Source organism: Nuphar pumila, chromosome 7 (assembly GCF_984573655.1).
Source record: "Nuphar pumila chromosome 7, dmNupPumi1.hap1.1, whole genome shotgun sequence".
Classification (NCBI taxonomy): domain Eukaryota; kingdom Viridiplantae; phylum Streptophyta; class Magnoliopsida; order Nymphaeales; family Nymphaeaceae; genus Nuphar; species Nuphar pumila.
The window spans coordinates 34132303-34150048 of NC_143255.1; the positions used below are offsets into that span (position 1 = coordinate 34132303).

General features: G+C 37.3%; 1 protein-coding gene across 3 annotated transcripts; it reads right to left on the reverse strand.

The window, feature by feature from the left end:
- Positions 1-1657: 1657 nt before the first annotated feature.
- LOC149831853 (uncharacterized) lies at positions 1658-17535 on the reverse strand. 3 transcript variants are annotated; one of them, XM_090014186.1, is made up of 6 exons: positions 17163-17535; positions 15786-15879; positions 14284-14372; positions 11505-11561; positions 2699-2956; positions 1658-1925 (listed from the first exon to the last, which is right to left on the reverse strand). In XM_090014186.1, the coding sequence occupies exons 1-6, from the start codon at positions 17265-17267 to the stop codon at positions 1809-1811; spliced, it is 720 nt and encodes a 239-aa protein (XP_089870312.1). In that variant the 5' UTR covers positions 17268-17535; the 3' UTR covers positions 1658-1808. The 3 variants fall into 3 exon arrangements, with proteins under 3 accessions (XP_089870312.1, XP_089870313.1, XP_089870314.1); XM_090014187.1 differs by having other exon boundaries at positions 14302-14372; positions 17163-17505; XM_090014188.1 differs by lacking the exons at positions 15786-15879; positions 17163-17535 and adding an exon at positions 15458-15557.
- Positions 17536-17746: the final 211 nt, after the last annotated feature.

Here is a 17746-nt window from a genome sequence, read left to right on the forward strand (position 1 = left end):
TGAAACACCAAGAGATGTGTCTCTTGAGACTGAAGGGATTTCTCCTAGGAATGTATCCCAAGCTTGAACCTCTTATAAGTGCATTGTATTGTATGGAAAGAACATACAGAAAATCAAGTGTTCAGTTCTCCGAATCGAAAAGAGAATTACTGCACAATCTGAGAGTGTTGAATAGTGAGGACCTTCTTGGCGATTTCGAGAGTAACAACGCACGCTTCGGCCCACTAAATTTGTGCTTTCACAGTCGTACTTTCCTACAATGATGATGGTCCTTCTATCAAATGCCACTCTTTGAATTAGCAAATAATAGTATGTCAGGGTTGTGCACGTCCCATCAAGTTGATGCAACTCCAACAACCATCAGGTCAGAGTGTGCTGTTGATCTCAAGATAAACGGCTTCTAAAACCTATACAAGGATATACCATCACTTAGATGGGCCCCACTCTTTTCCGATGTCTTTCAGGTGGACGACATCAAAATGGTTTGAAATGAATAGCTCACATTGAGCTTATTTGTTGTTCATTTTTAAGATGAATGACGTCCAAGGCACCTCTGATGGTACATGAGCACTTCTGACCAACCGGATTAAGTTTGGTATCAAGGTCTAACATAAAGCTGAACCATTGACATACCGTTGCATTGGATCAGGGTCAAGTGACAAAGCTAAAACATTCTTTGCTTTTTGGTTTTCATGCACTAATAAGATCATTAGTACACTTAAGAACAGGGTTGCGAAAACCAGAGCAAATTGTGGCTCGCTCGTGTTTTGCTCATAAAGAGATTGTTCGAACTTGTGTAGAATCGTGTCACGGACAATGGGTGGTCGGTTCGGTTCGTGTATGTTTGTTCGCTAGTAATATTTTACATATATTTTATATCTTCGAATGTGGATAGTTGAAATGTTCGGCTTGGAAGCATTAAGTTTAGCATTCAAACCTTGTTAAATTTGACATGCTAATAAAATAGACTTGTCGAACTAAATACAATCTCGAACAAAGTCATTATCCAGCCGAACAAAGCCAGATTGTGAGCCTACTTTAGTGGGCCAGCAAGTTGTACAAGACTTTATCAACATCTTGGGATACCCAAAACCGGGGCGTCAAATTTATCGAGACGATAGAATTCAGGCCCTACCAGATAGGAGACCGGATCCCATCTCGAAACGAAATTGGCTAATTAACACAACACTCCAATGTTCCCCACCCCTAGCTCCCCCACATGCTAGCTCAGTTCAACAGTGACGGGTTTAGATGATGGAAGGGCAGAAACCCACCGGCTTGACCCACTTTGATTATATCCAGAGGATCAACCCCAGCATCCGAAGAAACCGTTCAACTAGGTCCTGAGACTGCATACCCCGAAAAGGTGCTGGCTTTACCAGTAAGGCTGGAAACTGGCAGGTGTAGCACCATATAGCAACAGAAACCCAGCTCCCAAAAACGTGCTGACTGCAATAGTAAGGCTGGAAACTGGCAGGTGTAGCACCATATAGCAACAGAAACCCAGCTTCTAGCTCCACTATTGCCAAACACTGTTTTACTGCAATTCTGGCATCTAGCAGCATTGTCATGGGCAGCAAGCGCCCACCGGTTACATTACATCTGGAAAATGTGATACTAATCTTAAAGATGCAGTGAGGAATGCAAACAAGTTAGATTGAAACAACAGTTCATCCAAATGCTTTCCTTTTCTTCCCATTGTTTCTACATCAAGATATGGATCCTAAAACAAAGCAGAAACAATGTCATGGGCAACCGACGTAACAAACTTTTACTTGCACCGGCACCAGAATCTAACTAAACTGATGTTAAACAGATATCTCGGCATCATTGGTTGGGGCCGGACGCCTTGCCGATACCTTCTGTTTCCTCGCGTTCTTCAGCTTGCTTCCTTGGCTGCCTGATACAGTATTTCCTCCTCCCACCTACAAAAAAGGTGCCAAATTAAGTAAAACACGGTAGCAAAAATACAGTTCAATTTCGGCAGTCGAAATATTAAGAGAACAGCCAATGCACAGGCTGCAGATGGGTTCAATTCACCTGATCACTGCAAATTCTTGAAGTACGAAAGTACGAGTCAAGTATGAGTTATTGACTCGCAGTCAGAACTTAGTATAACTTGAACATGACCGTGCATAATTGAGCATATGAGGACAACAGTATCCTGCCAATGCAGAACAACCCACTTAGACCAGCTCTACCTATGCCGGCACTCTGTTCCAACCATCAAACTAGGTTCAGAGAGATAACATAGCAAGAACTGGTATCTGTTGTAAGCTGCTTAGGTTTGAACATTAACATGCAATACTGGAGCTACAATCAATACCAAAACTTCCCAGAAGAAGAAACAAGAAAACTCGAAGGAAGTCCATCATTACAATGCCTAGGAATTATGATTACATATTCCCTCGTCGTAATGATCCAAGCCATCCTAGATTTTGTTATCAAACAAAACAGCATGCGATTGTGAGGATTATATTAACGATCAAGAATTAAATGCATCGTGCTTAGCTTTCATAGTACCATGAATCGGGAAATCCGTAAGGAAGCAGTTCAGTTATGAGAGAAAGATTAGCTCTTGTGCGTTATTCAAACCAAGAATGATATTTGCTTTGCAATTGAAAGCAAGGAACTAGAAAATTCTCAATGATTCCAAAACAAGGGAAATAGTTTTCTTTTTACGGTTTTACACACTTACCCCAAGGCAGAAAACATTATCACTGAGAGAATTGGCTTCGTACGATGAGAAATGAGTATGTCCTTCAGGGGTTACTTTACCCAAGTTCATGTCACTGCAGTTTCTCTTGTTGTTGCCATTCGGGTTGCTGCTGCTGTAGCCGTCAGTGCTCCCACTGTTGGCCCTTGATATTGAGGTTGAACCTGAGCCAGTCATGTCACCAGGGAACATCTCAACAAATAGGTCTTGAAGTGCTTCAAAACTATCGGGCCCATCAGTCTGGTGAGAAAATTGACAAAAAATACCATCGGTAAATTCTCAAATGACCACCAAACTTTTTGTCCTAAGTAGCACATTTACCAAAGCTTTCACATTTTTCAAATACCCTCCAAAATTTTAACCTGGGTTAAGCAAATAAAGCCATGAGGAATTGCCACTATGCTTATGAGCAACAACCAATTCACCCTTACAAAAATAAATAAAACCCATTTTTAGTTTCCCTTTCTTAACTCGTCCTGCCTTTGTACTCAAACAATAGCAATTTGTATTTTGTATGTCATAGGGCTAGAAAAATAAATGTACACTAAGCATAACGGAATATGTATACATATACGTTGGAGGTAACATGGTACATTTAACTCCATATTAAACACTAACCCATGATTAAAATTACAGTACTAGTGGTAGAGACAAATGGATGTATTTGCTTAAAAATGACAAAAGTTTGAGGGTCATTCTGAATCGTGTGAAAACCACACTGGCTATATTAATTTTGATAAAGAGGTTGGCATCATCTGAAAATTATCAGAATAATGAAATTCAGTGCAGAGAATGTGTGATTCTTTGGAAAAGGAAGGGGGGGAACATGTGTTGAATTGTATACACACACACACACACACACACACACACACACATATATATATATATATATATATATATATATATATATATATATATATATATATATATATTGTAACTATAGTTTTAGGTTAGTTTCTTTTTCCTTCTTTTTTAGTTCTAGTTGAACTAGTCAACTCCATTGGACCAGCCCCAACGTCTCTGTAGAGTTCCCATGATGTATATAAATAGGGGTGAACCCCCTCTCATAATGTATGCTTCATGCATATGTTAAACATCAATCAAATATTATTTTTATATTTTGTGAGACTTTTTTTGTGTGCCCCTTGGTGGGTTTTGTGAGTGAGCCTATTTGTGGCTCGTTGTGTATCCACTTTGACGATTTGGTGGACTTTATTGAAGGCTCTCATTTTATTTCATGTTATCAAAGCTTGGTGATTTTAAGCTTGATGTTGATGTTTGTGGGATGGTGGTTGCACACTTGAAGATTCAAAACCAAGTGTTTGTGTGATCCATTGGTAGTGCTAGATCGGTGTTGCCTCTACTTCAAATTTTTTTTAGAGTGATCATACTTGCTTCTTTTTTATCTTCCTCTAGATCTTTTATATCTCTCTCTCTCTATCTCTTTCTATCTCACCCTTGTAAAATGGATGACAAAGACAGTGTCACCATTATGCCCGTGACACTTGATGAATCTAACTATGTAATATGGTCTTAAATCATGAAGCACCATATTTGAGGGAAAAGGTTGTGGAGACTAGTGGATGAGTATGATCCAGAGCCTAAATTAGTTAAGACTAAAGTAAGAAAGGAAGTTCTCCTTATGGAGGGTGAAAAATCTAAAGCCCTTGCCACTTATGAAAAAAAATATAAGAAATGGAGGATGAGACGTCAAGATTATATCTTGGCAGATTAGTAATGTTGATATCAAGAAATGCTCTAAGTCTTGTAAAATTTGAGCATGCAAATAAACCTTGGGAATAGCTCAAGAAAATGTATTCACTTAAGGATATTGCATGTGTGCAATCTACAAGATAAAATTTGAACTACGACTCGAGGGGATAAAAGCATTAAAGAATTTTATAGTGAATTATCCGATCTTTGAGAAGAGTTGGCTCTTCTTGAGCCAAGATGGCATTTCTCCAAAGATATAGAACAATGTAAAAAACATATGTATGCTGATCATTTCTAGCAATTTGTGAATGGTCTAAGACCGGAGTTTGAGTCCACAAAATCAGTCATTCTTCATAGAGAGAAAGTTATTTCTATTGAGGGCACAATTGAGGAGTTAAGCAATGAAGAAAACAAGCTTAAAAGGCGGACTACAAAGAGTGATAATGATTCGGTACTAGCCGTATCTAGATCTACAAACCACCTCACTATGAAAAGCAAAACAATGAGTATTATGAAAATAAGACAATGAGTATGAGAATAAAAAATTTATTTGTCATTATTGTTATAAACTGGGACACATCAAAACATATTGCCCTAAGTTAAAAAGGACATATGAGAAGAAGGTCGACTCGGTTGATCCTCCACAAGAGTCAAATGATGTTAGAATTAAAAACATCCTTGACACAACTAGTGGAGGTTCTTCAACCTCTTTTCAAAGGAGTATCTTCATCAATTGAAGTCGTCGTTTCGTCTCTGATCCCGGTAAATCTCTTTGGTTTTTTAACTCACGTGTCTCATTTCAAATGACACCAAATGATGATATTTTATCTGAATGTCATAACTCAAGCATGTCAAATATGTTTCCTGCTGATGGAATATCTTTTAAGACAAAAAAAAAATAATGAATTTCAAAAATATTTTTTAACATTAAAAAAATTATTTCAAAAATTAGATATACTCCTAAGTTAAATTTAAATTTTTTATCTGATTCTCAAATATCTGACCATGAATATAATGTTTTCTTCTCCTTTAATGGTTGTTGGGTGCAGGATCACCAGTCAAGAAAGCTGATTGGGTAAGGCATATAGAAGGAGGTTTATACTACATGATTTTTTTTTGGAAATACCTAAGAATATTTTTTGTCATAATGTTCAAAAATTAGATTTGGATTTGTTGCATAAAAGGTGTGGTCATCCTAATGTATCCAAAAATCAATATTTTCAAAGATGAAAAAAATTTGTAATTCTGAAAACTTTGCTTGTGAAGATTGTATTCTTAACAAAATGAATAGATAAACATTTAAAAAAGAACTTTTGTTTTTTCTAGACCACCTCAGTTAATACATTCAGATGTTTGGAGCTCAGTGTTTGTTATATATAAAGGTGGATTTGCATACTATATAAATTTTTTTTTGATAATTTGTTTCTACATACTTGGATCTATTTTCTTAAACATAAATTCGAAGTTTTCTTACATTTTCAAATATTTCACAATTTGGTCAAAAATAAATTTAAAAATGATATTTCTATATTTTTCACACTAATTCAAGGAAAGACTTTTTATCAAAAGAATTTAAAGATTATCTAAACTTAAATGAGATCACACATCAAAATTTTTGTTCTTACACTCCACAACAAAATGGTTTTACTGAAAGAAAGCATAGGCACATTATAGAAACAACAAGAACCTTGTTTATCGCAAACCAAGTACCAAAAGATTTTTGGGTTGAAGCCACATTGTCTGTTGTTTATTTCATCAACAGAATGCCATCCTCTTCTTTGCAAATTAAGAGTCTTTAGGTGTAAATGTTTTGTTTTTACTAAAAAGAATGATAAACTTTCTCCCCGAGCTATTTCATGTGTATTTTGGGGATATGCAAATAACCAAAAAAAACTATAGATGCTTTGATTTTAAAAATAAAAAGCTATATGTTTCAAGAAATGTGTTTAAGAAAAAAATATTTTTTGAATTTGAAAAATCTAATATAACTTAGTATTCCTTTTTTGTTGGATTTAATTCCAAAATATGACGATTGTGATTTTGATCTTAATGATGATCATGAGCTTAGAAATGATGTAGTGAGTGAAGAACAACCTTATGATGATGAAAATAAAAAAGAGCAATAATGTAAGAATCAAAATTGTATACAATATTCTAGGTGTAGTGATTCTAAACGTTCATGTGCACTTGAAAGATATTCTGATTGTGAAAACCAGATGGAAATACAAACAAGAAGGATATCTAGAGTCTCAAAAACCCCTAAAAAATTGTGTTATGATTCTTTTTCACCTAAGTACCAAGCCTACATGGCATTAAATACATTCCTATATAAAACCTTCTAACATACGCTCATGCAAAAGAACACTCTTAATAGGTACAAGTAACGAGGGTAGAGCTAGAAGCTTTAGAAAAAGGCAATACTTGGACTATTCAAGACATTCAAAAAAAAAACTATAGGTTGTAGATGGGTGTACAAAGTAAAACCAAGAATAATGAAACTCTTGAAGGATACAAAGCCAGATTAGTGGTCAAGAAATATTTTCAAGAATATAACATAGACTATGAATAAACCTTTATCCCAGTTGTTAAAATGACCACGGTTAGGATCTTAGTAGCCCTAACCCTGTGAGAAAATCACCTAAATATCAAATGGGCATTAAGAAGTTTGTATGGAAGCACCACCTAGTATAACTAATACTAAAGAAAAAGTTCTTCCTTTGGATAAAGTCCTTTATGGTCGTACACAAGCACCGAATACTTCGTATGAAAAGTTTAATCAAGTTATGATTAATATTAAATTTCAACCTTGTTTGACTGACACAACTTTGTTTGTTAAGATTTCTAATGCAGATATTATTATTATTATTCTTTGTATGGACGACATAATCATCACCGAAGGGGACAAATAGGTAGTTGAACATATTAAGAAACTTCTGAAGAAACATTTTGAAATAACTAATTTGAGTTTTTTTAAATATTTTTTTTGGAATTGAAGTTACTTATTCTTCTAGAGGTTATCTACTGACTCAATCTAAATTTGCTCTAAATATTGTTGTCGCATGCTTCCACTTCTATTCACATGAGAGCAGATTTGCGTATTATTAAATATATTAAGACTTCTATTTATCGAGACATTTTTTTATTTGCTTCTTCCTTATTAGATTTAACTGTTTATGCTTATGTTGACTGAGAAGGTGATCTCAATAATCGACACTTAACCACAGGTTTTTGTGTTTTCTTAGATGAATCGTTGATCTCATAGCGGTATAAGAAGCAACATAATATCTCTCTCTCTTCAACTGAAGCAGAATATCAAGGCTGATATGAAAGTTTGTTAGCTGATATGAAAGTTCATATTAAAGGAGCATCACGAATGTGTTGTGACAACAAAAGTTTCAATTTGCCAACAATTTTACTAGCGTACAAAACATATTGAGATGGAATGTCACTATGTACGAGAGGAGTATATACATGGCACTATCGATCTTCGTTATGTTATCTCAAAATACCAGTTGACAGATTTCTTCACCAAACCTCTCGTTGCTCCTAGATTTCACTCTCTTAGGCAAACTTTTAGTTATTCAGCCGTAAGTTTGAGGGGAAGTATTAAATTGCATATATACATATATTGTAGATGTGTATGTATATGTATTATGTACATATATATATATATATGTATTTTATATATGTATATATTGTAACTATAGTTTTAGGTTAGTTTCTTTTTCTTTCTTTTTTAGTTATAGTTGAACTAGTCAATAGAGAAGTTGGAGCAACCCCACCGTCTCTATGGAGTTCCCATGATGTATATAAATAGGGGTGAACCCTTTTCATAATGTATCGTTTCTTGCATATGTTAAACATTAATAAAATATTATTTTTATATTTTATGAGCCTCTTTTGTGTGCCCCTTTGTGGTTTTGTGAGTGAGCGTCTTTTTGTGTGTCCACTTCGGTGATTTTGTGAACTTTGTTGTGGCACTTTTGTGTGTCCACTTTGGTGATTAGGTTTTGGAGGGAAAACCTACTTCATGAAATATTTTAGTCCCACATTGAACATTTTTTAGAAAGACATTGGGTTTAAAATGTGTATGACTTAAAGGGCAAGGCCCTCAAGGGGCTTGTTTGAACTTTGAACTTGGATTTGGATTCCAGTTCGGTCCAATCTTGGTCTGGTCTAATATTTATAAATCTTTTTATCACTTATTTTGGACAATTTTGTACCTCATAAAATCCTCTTAAAAGCTTTTATTTTCCAAAATGTTTTGGTGGTTGACCAAGGTAGGCAAAGGTCATTTACGACTTAACTGAAGAACAACACCTAGCCTTAACGGCTAGCCTCAACGTCCTTGGACACATTGGCCTGTTAGTAGGCGCATGAAGCCTGTTGTGTGTGGCTGCCCGTTTGGACCTTAAATGGGTGCATGCTACTCATTTGAGCATTAATGGGTGCATGTCACCCATTTAGCTTTTACGGACCCATGCAAACGGTCCTCTAGACCGTTTTGCTGGGTCTATATAAACCCCAACCGCCTCAGGTCAGTAAACGAACTTAGTCTTTATTCACTCTTTCTCCCTCACTCTTCGTCGTTTTTTTTTTTCGTGAAACTATTCAAGGTAGTTGTATTGTGGTGACTAGTCTACTCAAGGATAGGAGTGGTTAGTATTGCCCGTGAGGTGGAAGCTTGGTTGTATCCCAAAAGCGAGGTTGTGTCCAACCCTACTGCACTGAGGTTCAACCCCAGTGGGGCAACTGTCGCTTTTAAGAAAGCCCTATCTCTAGGCACTTCCAAGTTTCGGTCCCACAAATTACGGCAAAGAAGTTCCAATTTACCAACACCCTGTTTTCTAGATAGTTTTGCCAATAAATTAGATTAACCATTAACCTTTTTTATGGAAAGTGCATCTATACAAAAGAGGGGTACTTTGGATGGTTTCTTTTTGTATTTTTTATCATAAAATTACAGTTTAAAATTTTCTCCACAGTTTTTGCAAAACGAAAGATACAAGACACTATTATATGTCATATTAATTTTTTAATTTTGAGATAATTTTTAAAGAGGAAAGGAAAGATCTTGTTAAAATAGTGATGAAATAGAGCGAGTGACAAAATGTCAAGAGATAACCAAAGAAGATAATCAACCGATATAGATAGCAATAAGAAGACGGATAACATAAAGCACAAACCAGTCGATCTACAGATGTGATTCCGCTCTATCCAATCTCATCCAATCCCCATTTTTCCGCAGCTAGCATTCTCGAGGGCTATAGGTTAGTGTGCAGTTCTTCAGGTAGGCATAATGTCCCTTGGAAAAACTTGGCATTTTTGTCTTTCCATATAAGACCAACGTTGGAATAGCCACCGCTCCACACAAAGATCCACTTTACACCTAAGTCACACGGACTCGGCTAAAAGGTCGACGCACCCGCATTGACCATACCCGACACGGGTGCGGACACGGGTGCGGCTTCAGACACGGGACGGACACAGTCAACTAAGTGTCGGACTCGGTCAACGGACCGGGGCCGAGTCCATCTACATTTTGGATTCGGTCAACTTTGACAAAGTCTATTTTTGTTCATTTTTAGGGCAAAAGACGTATGAAAACTAAAAAAAAACGATCTTCGATCATCTTCCTCCTTTATGTGTTATATTTTGGTAAGTTTATGTTGTTACTTCAATAGAATTACTTTTTTATTTTTGCTTTAAAATTTACAATCTTATTATTGTTATATATATATATACACATATATATATAGCCGTGTCCCCATGTCCAAAATTTCTGAAATTGCTCCCAACAGTGTCGCACCCATGTGACATAGCTTTACACCCTTTTGTCTTGCCCATGAACCTAAAAGGAGATGCCTGATACTTAAAATCCATTTATCCAAAGGCTTCCAGTCAGACCAAGCCAGAAGCAGCAGCCTTACAAAAAAAAGGGCACAGAGCAAAAACTGCAATCATAAACTTGCCTTTTAGATGAAAGGATTTTCTACTTGAGACCGTAGGGGCACTAGGGCTACAAATGGTTTCTACTTGAGATTGGCATTGGCTATTATATCATTATAACTATAGATCTTTAAACATGATCTCTAATATCTGTTTTTCCATCATACAAAAGTATCATATAGTAGTTGACTATATTGTCAGGCTCAGCAGGAGTTTCTTAAATTGGTAATGTGTTATAAAATATGCATTAATTACGGTATAAATTATTTTACTATATCCACGTTTGGTGTCCAAAGTCAGCTTATTAAGTAATTGATTTTAAATATTTTGTATTTGTTTTGAATGTATATTTCCATGTTATTATCTCAGATTTTTTAAGGCGCTATTATAATTATTGACTATGATGTTAATTTCTTAAAAAAAATCTCCTTACATTCAATAATTTTGTAATATTTCACAAAAAATATTGTATCTTTTTCCAAATATTTCCACATCTCACTTGCAAAATGATTCCCACACTGCTGCTTACTTGCTTGGTGCTTGTCGATTCCTTAAAATATTTGAAATCACCGCTTCTCAATTCCAATTCATGTCTAAACCCCGCTTTTGCTTCCCGCTCTGGCAACTATGGGCAAACTGATTGGGTCCTAGCTGGCGTAGGTCAACAACACATAGGTGACTTTAGGTCATTCAATTAAGAGAGGCAAAAGCATACTCTGGACAGGCTCAAAACCAATTATTCATAATGGTAAGCAAAAACCAGCTCAGTCGAGCCTAGGCCAATAGAAGTACTCAATTTGGCATGGTCACCAAATAACTCGAGGGTTCAGAATTCAGACTCAACTAGAGCAGAGAACCAGCAAACTCAAACTTAAATTCGAATTAACTTTGTTCATAATAATGGACTAGATTTCCAAAAAACGAACTGATCTTTACCAAAAAAAAATTCAAATGAAATATTCTCATCTTACTCAAGGAATTAAAACAGGGGTTTCAACATTTCACAGATTGGAGGCTACACAGAACAGAAATTGCAAAATGTGCACAATTCAAAAAGAAAATAGCATATTTAGTCTCAACATGCATATTCAGCCATGAGATGGTGTTAAAAACTAAACAAGCTCACCCTGGATGACACCTGGCTCATCATTGTTGCCATTTCATCAAGAAAGTCACACATGCCCTGCACAAATTCAGCAATAAAATCCATTATAACAGTATTATCATACGTAATGTCAAAGACTGGGACCTACCAAGTTTACTCATACTCAGTTCTACTCTGATTATAAACTGTCACAGTGACTTGCTAGATAGTGACACTCATACCACATCTTTTCCCCTATACCTTTTTCCCCGCATGTATCTAACAAAATTCCAAGAGAAATGATAGCCACTTCTTGCATCCCAGACAGGCATACGACACATCTCATAAAGCTAATACCTAGATAATGTGTTTGAATACATCCCTTTACCACGATAAATGGGATAAGTTTGGATCACTAACCAGGCGACTGGTCCATTAAAAATTTAACCATGGACATGGAACATAAAAGGCTTTTGCAGGGTGACCTATTTCATCCAGATCGGACTGAAGTTTGCTGAACCCCAGCTTTCATTATTACTATGGTCTTGTAGGTAAGGGTGGGCAACGGGCCAGACCGCCTGATGGGCCAAGCCGACCCGGCCTGCCACAGGCCAACATTTTAGGCCCGGGCCCGTATGCTACCAGGCTGAAACCCAGCCGTTATATACATGGGCCGGTCCGGGTCGGCCCGCGGGCTAGCGGACTGGCCCGATGGGCCTGAGCTATTTATTAAATTTTAATAATATAAAAAATTTAATTAATTGCATAGTAACTCGGTAATTATTATTATTTACCTAATTAGTTGCATTAATTTTATGAAAAATTAGAAAGATAATTAGTTGGGTACATAGGAACTTGCTAATTATTTATTATTTACCTAATTAGTTGCACTAATTAGTTCAGTTTGGGCCAGGCCGTGATGGGCCGGGCGCTTCACATTGTCAGGCTGGGCTGAGGTATTTATCAAACCCGAGCCCGTTCAGAACCGGGCCAAAGCCCGATGACCACCCCTACTTGTAGGTTGGCCAGGTCTTTATTGCTTATTGCCTGCATGGGTCAATCGACCACAATCCTGGTTAAGGAACAACTGAATCTGTCCTTTTACTTATGATAAAGAAAGGGAAAGTGATTTAGCCACTTGAAATTCTTCTTTTTGTTCCTGATTCCTTATAATGCAGGACAAATGTAGATCTGAACTAAATTCAACCAGTTTACGTCCACAGACAGGATGGTCAGCCAACATTCTCTGGATCCAAGTTAGTTCAAAATCCTAACATGAATCAATGAACTCAGTGCTGAGTCAAAAGGCTCATTTTGTCCCTTCTGAACCAATGAACCAATAGGCAGGGGTGTCAACCATTTGGGATCAGACCCAACCAAATCCACACTTATTCAAAATGGATAACAGAACAATGACCCAAATAAGATTTAAACTGGATTTGTGCCACCAACAACCTAATCCTGCTAGATTTGAATCCAAATCCAGATAACAAGAAAAATCAGATCTGAATATGATAAACACCAATCATATCCAAATCCAACCACAGCCACTGAGCCTGAGCTTGGTAACTCTGTGAACCTCAACTGCCTAGCCCAGATTTGGCAGGGTTCAGCCTTGAGATCGATTGATCCAGGCAAAGACACAGCCTCAAGGTAATTAAACCAGAATCCAGCTTGGGATGCATATCTTTGTTAATAGTCCAGCCCAAATAAGCCCATGGCCAAGTGGAAGTGGAGCCTGTGAACAATTTTGGGGGTCTTGCCAGCTTTAGCTCTGGTCTTATCTAAGCTCCCCAAGTCTTTACAGGACCATCCTGACCCAGCCTGACCTGAAGTCTATTGCATGCAAAAAAAGTTTAAAAATAAAAGGACCAGAATGTGGTATTTTTTTCTAACAGGTGTTTAGGGTGTGTTTGAATGCTTAGATCTCAAACCTTGTATATGAGATCCGTACATTTGAAATTCATGAATCTCTACTGAAAAATGACTTTCAAATCCTCATTTTGGGGAGGAACTAAGATCTTTCAGATCCATGCTTTTGAAATACACGAATTTGAATTGAAAAAATGAATTTCAGAACCTCATTTTGGAGTGGATTTAAGATTCAGCATTTTTTTTTACCTTGGAACTCAAAGTGGACCACACCAAATTCAATGTATGCATTAAAGATTGGAAATTGGAAGTATTCAAACACACCCTTAGACAATTATTTCAAGAAGAAATGCATGATCCACTCCGTCCAATCAAAATCATATGGAGAAAAGAACATGATAAGCTATGTCACACGGACTCGGCTAGGGAGGCGCCGCACCCGAGTCGACACGCCCCGACACGGCTTCGGACACGACCCGAACTCGATCAACGAGTCGAGGCCGAGTCCGTCCTTGTTTTGGACTCGGTCAATGTTGACTAAGAACAAAAATGTCCATTTTTAGGGTAAAACAAAAAAAAAATGATCTTTTTATATATTTTTTAAAAATATATATATATATAACATGAGTCTCGAACATAAGCCCCAGAAAAAAAAAATCCTGGACCCCCTTTCTGCAAGGGCAAAAGTATAATTTGTAAAGTTTATAAAAACAATCATGCTGGTGTCAAACTTTAGAAAACAATATCCACATATATGCAGACAGGATATATTATTATATATATTTAAATATATATAAATATATATATATATTTAAATATATATATATATAGCCGAGTCCCCGTGTCCAAAATTTTTAAAATTGTGCCGCACCCGTGTCGCACCCGCACCCATGTGACAGATGATAAGTGGAAAAAATAGAAAGAGTTGGAAAAGAGAAAGCAAAAATACCTTTTCCATCGTACTTACCTCACCATCCTCATCGTCGCTATTGTAGACACCCACGTCATACAGGAATCTCTTGTTGGTGTCCGAAAGAACTACAGAGGAAAAAGAACACCAACATTAGAGAGAGAGAGCACACAGTGTTTCAGATTTAGTGAAAACATGCTAAAAATGTATTTATTTTGAAAATAACGTGTAAAATGCCATATTTTAAGTACTGCTGCTAACTCTAACTACAAATAGCCCAGCTTTTATCCATGCACTATACTCCATAATATATATATATATATATACTTGTTGGAAATGTACAAATAGCCCGTTTTAACTCACTGAAAATTATCTTTGAATATATTTCAAAAATATCTCCAAAACAACTTTAGTATAAAATACTTCTGTTTTGGACTTTGTGAAAGCCATGTCACCCAAGAAACAGGGTTAACTTTAAATAACGTGTAAAATCTTTGTTCGTGCACTATACTCCAAATTAAAAAAATAAAACAATGTGTTAATTGTCCCCTTTAACTCTACCGTAATCCTTTAATATCTTCCAAAATTACTTCACAAAAGTTTTTAATAAAAAAATCACAGTTATGACCCCGTTCATAACAGCTGAAAAATCAATATATCCAAATCCAACAGGATGACCAACAACATATATACATCAAGAAATCGAATTTCACTCAGCTCTTCTACCGCTCTCTCCTTCCCAATATCATGAAAGAGAGAGTTCCGTGGAAACCGTTTTCCATGGAGACCGCAATTCCCCCATTTGGAGACAGCCGCAATCGGGCTCGTTCTGCCACGGAGTTGGCACACTGGACGGCACCCTTTATTATGGATGGGAAACAATACCAGCAGGTTGTCATTCAGCTCGGCTCAGTGCAAAAAAATTGAGCTCAGCAAGCGGAGGTAAGAGCCAGCTAGTTTAGGTAAATGAGCCAAGCATGAAAATGGCATGATTAGCTCGTATAGGCTCGTTTTACATGTTATATATTTATATATTATATATGTTATAAATATATTATATATTATGTATATTATATATGTCTTATATACGTATTATACATATATTATATAAAATTTATATATTATCAAGCTTCAAGTGATATTTAAAAACAACTTTTTAAGAAAACGAGCTGGAGCCGATCCCAGCATAAGCTCAACTCCTTGGAGCGTTTACCAGCCCTACGGCCACTATAGTTCCGATGAAAGGAAGGAAATGTAAGGAGCACTTCCTTGGGGCAAGCTGGCTTCGCAGATTTCATAGTTTCATCGAGGGAGTTTTGAGTTGGGCTAAGTATGAAGCTGGACTGGGCGGGCCCATCTTAGGACGCGGGATTTTTCAAAAGGTAGGAGGCTAGGGAAGGGAAGGCAATATAGGCTTGAATCTTTCTTAATAGAGTTGTTGGTCTGGTAAATCGAAGGTAGTACAAGTTTAAGTTTAGCCTTTCCGTCCTGATTCCTGATCCAAAATTCCAAGAGGCTAAGGAAATAGGAACCAGAGTTACCGGAATATGCCTCCTGAACAGCCTGGAATTTCTTCTTCGACTCCTCGACGTGCTTGGTGTTGCTGGAGTTCGAACACCTGTCCGGATGCCACCTCTGCCATTGAAACCAGAGGGGAAATCAGGGTGGCATTTCAGTAAAGACACTAACAGACTCAAGCAAAGAGTAAACCTCCTTCAAAATCTCGTCTATTTCCGATATTTTCTCGATATTTTCCAAGAACTTGTCTTCGTCTTCCTTAACTATGTGCATTATATACCGATACTTTTCGTTATTTTTCCTACGAATTCAATTTATCGCAAGATTTTCCCTTGCCCTGAAATACTCAACAACGAGATTTGTTACCGCAAAAAAGGAGGAACGGATTTCTGCAGATTTCAAAAAATGCCGTCCATGTCCTCTCCACGCTTACGAAAAGACCGATTTGCCCCATTGGATGTCACTGCCGAATCGAGGGCACAACAAAAGCATCATCCGCTTGAAAGTGCGGGGGCGAGACCGGGAGCCTTTCCAATTGATCAGGGGCTTTTTTGGACAGCTCCTGAATAAAATACCGAGAAAAACCGAAAAGGGACCGTTTAGAGGAGTGATTTTCCTGTTCCTCGAGCGATTGAGAAGAAAAAATGGGCAGAAAAATATCGGGAAAATTACTAAGAAAATAAAATCTGCAGAAATTTAGTAGAAAAATCGATGCAAAGGATTATATTCAAATAAATAGACACATATATATTATACAAGATAACTACCAATGTTGTCTAATTTAATCAAATAATTAACACTAAAAATATTCAAAAAAAATTATTTCAGAATGTGGAACATCCCAATCTTTCCAAATTTTATTATACTCACGCTTGATCCACCGTAAAATAGGCCCGATTTTCACGATAAATATTAAAATAATGAAATTTCGGGAAGTTAGGGGAAATTGCGCAGAAACGGAAGGAAAGAAGAAAACAACATGATATTGTTCGCGGTAACCTAAAAAAAACGCATTTTTTTAACAAAATCGATCAAAATTGCACCTTTCCGTGCGGAAAAATTAGGAATGGGAAACTATTTCCGAGAGGCATCAAGAAACACAAGGAAAACATAAAAATGTTATGCAGAATCGCAAAAAATTTAATTTCGGAGAAAAATCGTGCAAATTGCGTCTTTCAATGCGGGAAAATCACAAAAAGAATCGTTTCAGAGCGAAATCGAGAAAATCAAGGAAAAACACAACAATTTTACGCAAAAACCCACCTTCAAAGCGAGAGAAACTGACTAAAACTCACTATTTCGACTAAATAAAGAGAATCCCCTCTGTCGCAAATCTGAAAGAAAAGGGAGGAGGAGGAGGAGGAGAGGGAGAGAGCAATGAGGGGCAAGGAAAAACTAACAAGAGCGAGTCTTTTGTACGCATTCCGGAGCTCCGTCGCCGAGCAATCCTTCTTCAGCCCCAGCACCGCGTAAAAGTCGCTCCCGTCCTCCTTTCTGGCCGCCATCGCCCCCCAAAAAAGTGAAGTCGACGAGTTAACGATTTCCCGGCAACCAAACGCAGCGAAAGAAAGCCCCAAAGAAGTGGGCCACGAGGAAGACGAAGGAGAGGAAGAAAGAAGAAGAAGAGGGATTGAAATAACTCTTCTTCACATCTTCCCCTCCCTCTCTCCCCCTCTGTCTTCCTTCTGGGGCACGTCGCCGAGAAGGGAGAAGGTGAGCTCTCGGCCGGAAGCTTCCAGAAGAGGGGCGGCTGATTTAAGCCTAATCGGGGCGCAACCGTTGGATCGGGGGGCAATGGACGGCATAAATCTCCCTCGACTCGAGAGCAGATATTTTTGGTGGCGGGGGATCTCTAGAACGTTCTTACATCTTTTTTTCTGACGGAATTTCTTTCCACGTCCTTCACCACTAGCGTATTTAATAAAACACCCCGGAATTGAATGAGAAACAAAGTAGCCGTCGTTTTCAAAAACAAAATTACTGA